Raw genomic sequence first — 11,390 nt, forward strand, 5'->3', positions numbered from 1 at the left:
GGGGTACGCGAGCACACTGCAGGGGGTACTTGGAAAGATGCAATTTTAACAAATGTATGGAGCTTAGTTACATTGAAATAGAGAAAGCTATATAGAATATGATTTACGGGGTACTCATGGCACAACAAACAGGCTTAAGGGGTACACAATACAAAAAAGGTTGGGAAACACTGATGTACAGTATACATTAGCATAATAATCAGCTTCTTGTTATCTCATAAGCACCAGCCCGTGTACATGTCTCGTCCTTGTCTACTTCCATTCATCCACATAAGAATGGGCTCGCCATGCCCCTGCCACATACTCACACATCTACATGTTGCCACCAGTCACCCAGGAAAATAAAGGAGTCCCATAGTGTTGCCTACTCCTCCAGATGTAGCCATAGGTTTGGGTTCTTTTGTTTAGTGGCACATAATTGTCAGTAATGGTCTATAATTAAGCCTATAGCATGCCAATGACCGAATGACAGACTTGTTTCCATGGCAAGTAGCTATTCAAGATTGACAGATCAGTCAATAGCTGGAAAGGCAACAGAATGCGAGCAACTAGAAAAGGAAAAGGACCTTGGCCAACCTTTAGGCAGTGTTGCCAGATTGGACGGTTTCCTGCCCAATTGGGCTGCTTAGGATGCACATTTCTGGGTAAAAATTGGTAAAAGGGCATTTAGGGCATTGGGCAAATGTATGGCCATATAAATCAATAGACTTTAGTTCAAATTGGGCATGATTTAATTCTTCCAGGCAGGTTTTGAGCATTTTTTGGGCTGGAAATCATTTGTCTCTTCTGGCAACCCTGCCTATTGGGCTCCTGAGCTTTTGTCAGTGTGGGCAGGCAAGCCTTGTTGCTTCGCCTCAGTCGAACTCCAAATTAGGTTACTGCCACTGGAGAAATGAACCAAGCTGACACCAACAATAAAATAAAACATATAGCTATAGCAGTATTTTTTTATGTTTTCTTTTTCACTGAAATGTAATTGGAGACAATTCTGTGTGTGTGTGTGTGTGTGTGTGTGTGTGTGTGTGTGTGTGTGTGTGTGTGTGTGTGTGTGTGTGTGTGTGTGTGTGTGTGTGTGTGTGTGTGTGTGTGTGTGTCTGTCTGCATCTCTGTCTGCATCTCTGTCTGTATCTCTGTCTGTCTCTCTGTCTGTTTGGTTAGTCTATCTGTCCATCTGTCTGTAAGTCTCTCTGTGTTTCTGTCTGACACCACCCCCTCTCTGTTAGGATAGGGATGGTTACAATAAGATACCGTAAAGTAACATAATTATTACCGATAACACCTTGTAAAAAATAAAAGACAAATTAATTTCACCAATATTAGCAACAGGTCACTCTTCATGTTTCACAATTTTATCCACAGGTGTCTGGGTTCAAAATAATAATCAAAAAATGTTGCAATGTATCCAGACAGTATAGTCTTGGAGCCATATAATCGGTATAATTGTGGACCATTTGATTCAGCTCATTCTGCACTGCCGATATACTTTCTACCATTGATTGATTATGTTTCTTGACAACACCAACAACAACAACTTGCTTGAATGTCCTCCTTGTAAGTCGCTTTGGTCAAAATCATCTGCTAAATGTAATGCAACAGTGGCAAGAACACGCTGTCTCATTATTTATTTATAAATTACCACCATGTCCAAAAGCAAACGCGTGTCGGCTCTCAAGCCATCATCAGTGCGTGGTAGGCTTGATGTCCTGATACCTTTTATCTCGCACCCAAAGTCATTCATTTTTCCAAGAAGTTGAGCGCGTCCTCTGACAAACAGTGGCAAGAACAACAAGTAAGGGTTAACGTTCGGCGAGAAGGTCGCTACCGTGGAATAGCAGCACGACAGAGAGAATCTTTAGACCCCGACGCAGAGCGGAGGGGTCTTGTTCTCTCTGAAGTGCTGCTATTCCACAAAGCGACCGACTCGCCGAAAGTTAACCCGCTTATTATATGGATATACTTAAATGATTCACACATGGCGGGGACATTTCTTTAGGCCTATTTAATGTTAAGTCTATTATAATTTTTAATGTCAAAAGATTGTTGCTGCGCAAAAACAAAACAGTGCCGTTGTGGAACACCGCTAGGCAACAGCTAGGTAGCCAGGACAACAGGTGTTGTCTATCACAGCAGCTGATTAGAGTCTTGTTGAAAAGTCGCTTTAGCAGTGAAAAAACAGCGGTCTGTTATAGACCAACCCGTCCGTTATCGAAAAATAACAGACGTGCGAACGTTGGGGAGCCCCGTTGAAATGAATGGAGCATTCGACCGATGACGTCACACCATATAATAATACCCGATAATCATTCTGTATATCAGTAACTGTATAGCAGTGGAATTCTCTCTTTGTCTATGGTCCATATATAAAATAACCTAGCCACATATCACTTTGTGACAGGGCTGCCATTCTTACGTAACTGAAAAATCGATGGATAGATTTTTGTCTTTTAACCCCGTGTATAAATTCACGGTAGGTTACACATTAATGATGGGTTAAAACGTCAAGGGTTTGACTTGTGTAACCCTGCACCGCTTTCTCCACACACACACGCACGCACGCACTCACGCACTCACACACACACACACACACACACACACACACACGCACTCACGCACTCACACACACACACACACACACTCACACACACACACACACATACACACACACACAAGGGGGGGGGAGAGAGAGAGAGAGAGAGAGAGAGAGAGACAGAGACAGAGAAATTCATACTAGACATCTGAGGCAATTAGGTCAGCCGTCAGTGCTTTCCATGTTTATCAGTTTCAGCTTCGCCCCCAAAAACATGCGCTTGCGTTGACAGCTTGCTATTCATAGGGCTGCATGCTGCTGTCTAGCGGGGCCCACGGGGTCAGAGAGAGTAGAGAGAGAGAGAGGTTCCATTGGCCCATTGTTTCCTGGTTCTATTATTGGGTGGGAAATCCCCCTTTAGGCAGACCTAGGCAGACCTGAGGACTGTTCTATTCAATGCTAGGAGCATTATGACACGCCTCTTTAGGCAGACCGGAACCTGGTCATGTTAGGTGCCCATAGAAACCTATTATGTTGGCATATCTCTATACTTAGAGAATCTCTGACGGGGGGCAGGGTGATTTACCACTAAGGTCTAATGTGTCTACCCTGTAAAGGTCCCTGGAGTCTCAGAGGGCGGTTTGTGGTGACTGCGCTGACAACACAACACTGAAACCCCCCTATCTTATCATATCCTATCCTATCTCCAAAAATGTATAGGTCTACTCTAAACAGATGAGGGTGCTAACACACACGCACACACTCACGCACTCACGCTCACGCACACACACACGCGCGCACACACACAAACACACACACCACACACACACACACACACACACACACACACACACATGCACACACGCACGCGCGCACACACACACACACACACACACACACACACACACACACACACACCACCCATGTCACCTTGATACCCCACCACCACCGCCACCGTGGTCACTAGCAGCAAGAGAGCACTAAGGCACAAAAGCGATATCTTTCAGTGGGTTGATTAATATCCGTTCATATGTCCTTATCAATAACATTTTAGCGGACAGCATGATTTATATCCATTTGCTGATTCTTGACCAGTCAAACCACTCACGCCATAATGGTTTCCTGTGTGCATGATAAACATGGCTCCTAACTACACCAATGAGGAATCATACTCTTGTACGGTAGGCTGGCTGATGCCTTCAAAATTCAATAAGCTCGTTCACTCAGTAAAATACTCTGCAAGCGGAATGAGATTTTCCGCTGAGCAGGCCCCTCAGTGGTTCCTGTGCAGGAAGTTGGCCCCTGGAGCAAATGACAACTTAATGGCATGCATTTACACAGCAGCAGGAAACCTACTATACAGGTAAACCACTCAACTAAAGGACGGAACGGAATCTCAAATCCCGGAAACAAAACAAAAATCCGAGAAAAAAAAAAGAAACTACTAACACACTGTCACATACACACTGTGCCTTACCCTGTTCTTGTTTTAATTTCTCCTTGTAAGTCGCTTTGGCCAAAGGCGTCTGCTAAATGCTAATGTAATGTAATGTAATATAATTACCAGAATGAATGATCATTTCTAGCGACGCTTTACGTAGTTGTCACAGTAGTTAAAGAGAGAAAAACACGCATATCCGTCTCAAAAAGATTGGGTGCAGGACCAGCAAAAATACCATGAAAAACTGAAAGAAAAGTCTGCGACACCAAGCTCCCGTTGCTCTTTTTTTAATGTGACGTTTCGGGCAGCATGCCCTTCATCAGACTGTCTGATGAAGGGCATGCTGCCCGAAACGTCACATTAAAAAAAGAGCAACGGGAGCTTGGTGTGGCGGACTTTTCTTTCAGTTTTTCATTGTAGTTGTCACAGTGTCACACAATCAATCCAGCACCTCTTATCATGCTGCGATTTCAGAGAACCATTTCCTTTCAGATAGCCTTCTGCCAGCACATCCAGCACAACACTGTCGTAGAGTAGAGCAGCAGAGTCGAGTTGAATAGAGTAGTACTTTTATTAATCCCGAATTAAATTAAGGTGTCTGTCAGCCTAAATAAATACACAAATACACCTTCTACACATTGTTGTACATTACAGTAGCACACACTTGAGTGCAGCAATTAGCCTTGTAGCAATTCACATACACACATGCTCTCTCTCTCTCTCTCTCTCTCTCTCTCTCTCTCTCTCTCTCTCTCTCTCTCTCTCTCTCTCTCTCTCACACACACACACACACACACACACACACACACACACACACACACACACACACACACACACACACACACACACACACAGTCTTATCTTCCATTCAGTAAGCTAAATGTTTAAACATAGTCACAGTGGAATGCCCCATTCCAGAATGCTATCCAAAATGTTGCTTGTTGAAGTGGGGCCCTAACCTCCGCAATCCAGCTGCCAGTGTATGTACCCAAACAAGGTATCTCTAGTTGTGTGTTGTGAACACTGACAGTTTATATCAGGGGTGGGGAACCTATGTCTCGAGGGTGCGTTTACTTTACAGTCCTTGAGGTCATCCCCCGACACAATTTGAATGTCATGCGGTTTCACATGAAATACAGTATATGTTTTGTAAAGAGGTGTTAGAAATTACATTTACAATACAATGGAAGTTATATTTTCAGGGGACCTCAAGGTGGGGTCTATTGTGAAGGTGGCCACCTTCGATGTGCCTAACATGAAGGGGGAAATCCTGGTTTGTGTTCATAGTACAGCCCTTGGAGGACCTCGAATGAAAAAGGTTTCCCTCTCATGATTTACATGGTACAGAAAGACCAACCCATTCACCCAACTCAGCTTACCCATCCATTCACTTCGATTTAGTTGCGGTTCTGCCTCACGAATTTGGAGGCAGGCATTCTGAGCTCTCATTTCCTCCGAAAATATGACACATTCTGGATGAATCGCACATACCTGCAGGTGCCGGAAAAATACAGAATATTAGGGTGCACAGGTAGCAGGATATTTTTAACCGTGGATGTTTTTTAAAGCAACACAGCGCAACATGGATAACAACATGTGGATAAAAATAAAAACTCTATTGAAACAGGTGCGTTGTTCAGCCCCCTAAAAAACGGGATATTTTTAAAGCCGGATTTTTGATATGTGGATTTTAAAACTCTGTTTACGTGGAAACGGAAGGCCAAAAACATGCATTTTCCCAAATATCTGGCTACGTGGAAACAGCACCTTAGGCTTGTTTCTGGCTCTGTTGTGATGTGTTTGTGTCAAAGTTAAAGGGTGTTTGGGAGGAGGCTTTATCTTGGCCGGCATTATTTACCCTTGTTGTACCAGCAGATTTCCTTGCTTGATGTATAGCCTACATATCACTTATCCTGTGTGTGTGTGTGTGTGTGTGTGTGTGTGTGTGTGTGTGTGTGTGTGTGTGTGTGTGTGTGTGTGTGTGTGTGTGTGTGTGTGTGTGTGTGTGTGTGTGTGTGTGTGCGTGTGTCCTGTTTTAGAGGTGCAGGCTTTCTATAGCTTAACAGTGTGTGATCACCCACAGCTGTGAGCATATTACACGCTCCAGAGTGCATGTTGCGTTTTATTCAATCATCAAGAACGTGCCCAGATTAATTTCTCCTAATTCTCACTTAGTTTATGCCACTGATGTAACATTATCATGTAGTGCTCAAAGCACATGTGTGCATTTGTCTGTATGTAATTTGTGTCATCTGTCCGTTAAATATGCTAATGATAGCCTATACATGTACTTCAAACCAGATGGAAATACCAACGACTTGTGTCTTGGGAAAGAGGGACAGAAATGTATTTGAAATACACTGTGGACAATGTCGTCCTCATCATAAATATAAACCAGAATGTGTGGACAGCATAACACGTCCAAAACGCAAATTAAAGCCTACATCCTGAAGTGGACAAAACTGCGTTAACACCTGAGCGCAGTGAATTAGTCATTTACACAAGTTCCACGAGCTCGTGCACATTTGTGTATAATAAAATACAGCCTGCCTTATTTTAGGTTTAAGCCTCGAACAGAAATTGAGAAAATATTGTGTCAACTTACCGCTCCACAGAAAGTTATCAATATCCACAGCAAAAGCGCATCCATAACCGAGTGTTTAAAAAGCGCAAAGAAGTCACCTCCAAGGTTCGGTGATGAGGTTACATGTTTTGAATAAATGACATTTCCTTCCACGGATTCGAAGATGACAAACTAGAGTTTCCTTCAAAGCCCATAACGATATGTCCCAATCATGTGGGGTTTTTGATGTCACCGGATCTGGTGCTAAAACCAAATGAAGTCACTGATGAGTCCAGAGCAATTAGAGAACCTGAGTGGCAAAATGTCGACACGCAGTGGTAGGTATCTATACAATTATTTACTCCAATAATAAGTCTCAACATCTGCTCAGAGATCGCGCTAAGACTCCGCGCCGGGCAACCCAGGCTGCTCCCTCCTCTTGGTTTTTCAGAATGAGCGGTCCCTGTCCGCTCCCATCCCACAGCACACAGAGGCAGTGCCTTACGTAAGCAGCACAGCCCTGTAAGACAAGGCTCTAAGCAGGATGCACAGGGAAAATTTCACTAACTTGACAGCAGATTTAGGCTACTCATTTGGAGTGAATTTAAAATGTATGAGCTAGTTTGAATAGCCTAATTCCCAAACGCAGTAAACTTCATTTTTAGAGTCCACTTGCACATCTTTAAAACTCTTTCGGGAAAGATCAGATATATTGAGACATCAATTGAAATGGGACAAATGAGGTTTTGGGTTATTATCTCTCTGGTTTCTCCACATTGTAAAAGCATTGCATCCATGGGCTTAGTTTATTGGGGTGGATGGTGGGGACATGTCCATATCACTTTTGAGATTATCAGTGTCCCCACCACCAATTTATAACACGGGAAAATGAGGACCCTGGACAATTTGCCCTCCCCACTTTCCAAATCAAACCTATAGATTGCATCCATTTCTATGCCTCCGCCCGCCAATAGGTATAGGCCTACTGTACCTTGGCCGAGGCCTCTCCGATTGTCCCACTGTGGGTAACTGATGACATAGTTCACCACAGGGCTGGAGAGACCTGCCAGTCAACGCTCTGCTGTTTGGCATCCATCACATGTGCATGATGAGTCAGAGAGTCTGTGTATCAATCCATCAAAGAGTATTGCTTACACAATAAGTATTGAACAGGTGGACGGATTTGGGCCACATCTTGTGTCCTATCATCACCAAATGATGGATGATCATATGCAAACTTGGAGGCCAGTGTTTCAAGATGGCCGACTTTCAACATGGCTGATTCCTTTTTTTGTCCAGTAGGTCCTGACCTTTAAACTGGTGGATGGATTTACACCAAAACTTGTTTGCAAACACTCTATAATAGGTACAAGAAATAGTTGCAATGTGGAGGCCAGCACTTTCAAAGTTCTTCTATTCTGTTTGTGCGATTACTTTTTAACAGAAGGGTGTATTTGCTCAACATCTTGTGCTAACATGCTGTATAATAGGTAGGCTACATGAATTAACTCAATTTTGGAGGTCAACATTTTCAAGACGTTGAGCTTTCAAGATAGCTTTTTTTGTCGCAAAATATGATTGTAGAATGATTTATAATGAATCATGGTTCAGGGTTTAGGGAGCAGAGAAGTGCACAGGCTGAGGCATGCACCATAACCAACGCTTTGCTGTCAATTTATAGCTGTTTCATAATTTCATCAGTGTTTTCTAGTTACCATCTCATTTATAATAGATCACAGGGAGTAAAGCCTGCATGGTCACCTGGGGGATTAAAGTGCGTCTGCCGCGAGGAAAGCTTCTCCTAGCATGCTATAGTAGCCTAGTCGCTGCATATCCTGTCAAAAGATGTCATCCTCCCGTAGCCTACATCTACATACAGGCCTACGTACAGTGCACAAATGTGTGATTAAAGGAGGACTCAGCGTGTTCTTGACTGTTTCATCATTCCCTGGTCTCCGTAATGGACTTGAGCAGCCATGTCTGATGTGCACTTCACACCACTGCTGTGCTGAGATGCTGAGAGAGGGAGGCGCAGCGCGTGTGGAAGACGAGGCGAGGGCCCCACAGCTGATGGAAGGGCAGGGAGCACCAAGGACAGACAGAGAGCACTGATGGGCGAAAATCCTTACTCATTTCAAGTGTGCGTGTACATACGCACGCACACACGCACGCACACACGCACACACACACGCACGCACGCACGCACGCACGCACGCACACACACACACACACACACACACACACACACACACACACACACACACACACACACACACACACACACATACTGTTGCTCTCCCCATCTCTCTCATTGTCTGTCTGCCTGTCTGTCTGTCTTTCTCTCTTTCTCTTTCTCTCTCTCTCTCTCTCTCTCTCTCCCTCTCTCTCTCTCTCTCTCTCTCCCTCTCTCTCTCTCTCCCTCTCTCTCTCTCTCCCTCTCTCTCTCTCTGCTGACCCTGCACATCCACACTCACAATCGTTTCCCCCCGCGTCACCCATAAAAGCTAAGACTACTGTATCTGTACACATCACATCACACAGCAACATACCAAGGACGGAAGTGGCAGGAACATGACTAAGAAATGGTGAAGAGAAATGCACTTAATGGGACTTCAGATTGGACTCTCTCTGACTGTCTGTTACCTCATAACTACTTTACATTTGGTGTTACAAAATACAAGAGCTACTTCTCAAAAGTCATGCAGGCATACAGTTGGACAACTCAAGTGAGCCAGAGTTTTGCAGAACCTGACAGAAGACTCTTTTTACTTGATGCACAATTTGAACTGTAGCCTACATGCACACTTGCATGATCGTGACCAAAAAAACAGACCGAAAGACGGAGAAATGTAGGACACATACAGTATTTAGTATGGGAAGTACCTAAAGTGCTGTAACATTCATATAGGCCTAAGGAATGTATACCATCACACAGATACAGCCTAATCAAAGACTGGTATCTAGACATAGCTGTAGCCTAATGAATGCCAAGTAGGCCTAGTTCAGTGGTACAATGTAATAGTAAAACTGCCTCCTGAAGCCTCACACCGCATCAGTATAGCGCTAAGCTATCAATCTGCACCTTTAGCTCAGCGGTATCATGCTGTGCCTCCTCCCATGCCAAACTGGAGTGTGAACTGGTAGGTCTTGGGTTCGAGCCCCGACTGGTGAGCTATACCGCAGAATGACCTAGGCTACACTGGTGCTGTGACCGGATAATGGACAAAGGGGAGTGGGATTACAGTGTTGCCAGATGTGTATGATCAAAACCCGCCCAAAAGGTTCTCAAAAATTTCAACAAATTGCATTGCTTTCTATGGGCACAAAACTGCAGAAAAAAACTTCAAATGGCCAATTTTTCCCGTTTTTACCCGCAGACAACCATCCTAAGTAGCCCAATTGGGCGGGTAACTGCCCAATCTGGCAACACTGAGTGTGAACTGGTATGGCGCAGGTTCGAGCCCCGAGTGGCATATTAGCGCAGGATGACCTAGGGTTAGTACATGATGACTATGGGGCAGGATGACCTAGGGTTAGTACATGATGACTATGGGGCAGGATGACCTAGGGTTAGTACATGATGACTATGGGGCAGGATGATCTAGGGTTAGTACATGATGACTATGGGGCAGGATGACCTAGGGTTAGTACATGATGACTATGGGGCACCTAAGTCACGCCCTTCTACTTCCGATCCATGGGGCTGTAACTAGCAAAATTTTGAATGGGAGTGAATGGAGCGAGTCAAGCTAAATCCTTATTACGTTTGGCATGTGCTCTGGATTTCACATAGCAGTGAATTTGAAAGGTTTGGATTGGCGTTGTAAGACCACACATTTTTGGCAGGCAAGAAAGGTTATTTTAGTTTTTGTGCGAAACTGGGTTGGAGACTACAATGTACGTCTCAGGTATTTGACGTGAACCGAGGTTGAAGGTGCACAGCCAACCCGACCGCTGTACCGCGGCTGAAGTGACTGTGCGTCAGACATGCGACTTCTGTTGAGTAGTCCAAATAATTACATATTTTCGTATGCACACAACTCACAAATCGCTTGACAATTGACATCGACAATCATACCATTGGTCATCATTAATTCTGAGATACAGCATATGTCAAAACAACCAGCTGTACCTGAACACCACCAAAACCAAGGAAATGGTGATTGATTTCAGGCGCTCCACCCCACCCCTGGTGCCTGTCTCTATTGGGGGAGAGAAGGTGGAGACTGTCTGCACTTACAAGTACCTGGGAGTGCACCTCGACAATAAACTGGACTGGTCCAGAAACTCAGATGCACTCTACAGGAAAGGCCAAAGCAGGCTCTATTTCCTCAGAAGGCTGAGGTCCTTCAATGTCTGCAGCCGACTTCTGCTTATGTTCTACCAGTCTGTCATGGCCAGCGTGCTCTTCTATGCTGCGACATGCTGGGGTGGAAGCATCAGGAAGAGAGATGGTGTACGCCTTGACAGACTGGTGAGGAAGGTCGGTGGTGGGCATGGAGCTGGGGTCACTCACCTCAACAGCTGAGAGCAGAACACTGAGCAGACTGGACTCTATTATGGACAATCAGCATCACCCCCTTAACGCCACCTTCACTAACCAACTGAGTCTGTTCAGTCACAGACTCCGTGCTTTCACCTGCAGGACTGACAGACTAAGGAAGTTCTTTGTCCCATGGGCAATTCAGCTGTTTAACAACACACAGAAGGACACTAAGAAGGACATCATCATTGGGGACTGGACTGCCTGAGATGCCAGAGCTGGCCCAGACCGGGAAACCTCTTGGCATGTGTGTGTGTGTGTGTGTGTGTGTGTGTGTGTGTGTGTGTGTGTGTGTGTGTGTGTGTGTGTGTGTGTG

General features: G+C 44.7%; 1 protein-coding gene across 1 annotated transcript in view; it reads right to left on the minus strand.

Annotated features, from left to right (window-relative positions):
- The window catches only part of ghrhra (growth hormone releasing hormone receptor a), a 52,195-nt gene extending 44,625 nt beyond the window's left edge, over positions 1-7,570 (minus strand). Inside the window, exons 1-2 of the mRNA XM_063192941.1 lie at positions 7,523-7,570; positions 5,348-5,459 (exon numbers count right to left, since the gene is read on the minus strand). Of these exons, the coding sequence (XP_063049011.1) occupies positions 5,348-5,459; positions 7,523-7,570 (160 nt within the window). The remainder of the gene's footprint in view (positions 1-5,347; positions 5,460-7,522) is intronic.
- Positions 7,571-11,390: the final 3,820 nt, after the last annotated feature.

The sequence above is a fragment of the Engraulis encrasicolus genome, unplaced genomic scaffold (genome assembly GCF_034702125.1).
Source record: "Engraulis encrasicolus isolate BLACKSEA-1 unplaced genomic scaffold, IST_EnEncr_1.0 scaffold_27_np1212, whole genome shotgun sequence".
Taxonomy (NCBI): domain Eukaryota; kingdom Metazoa; phylum Chordata; class Actinopteri; order Clupeiformes; family Engraulidae; genus Engraulis; species Engraulis encrasicolus.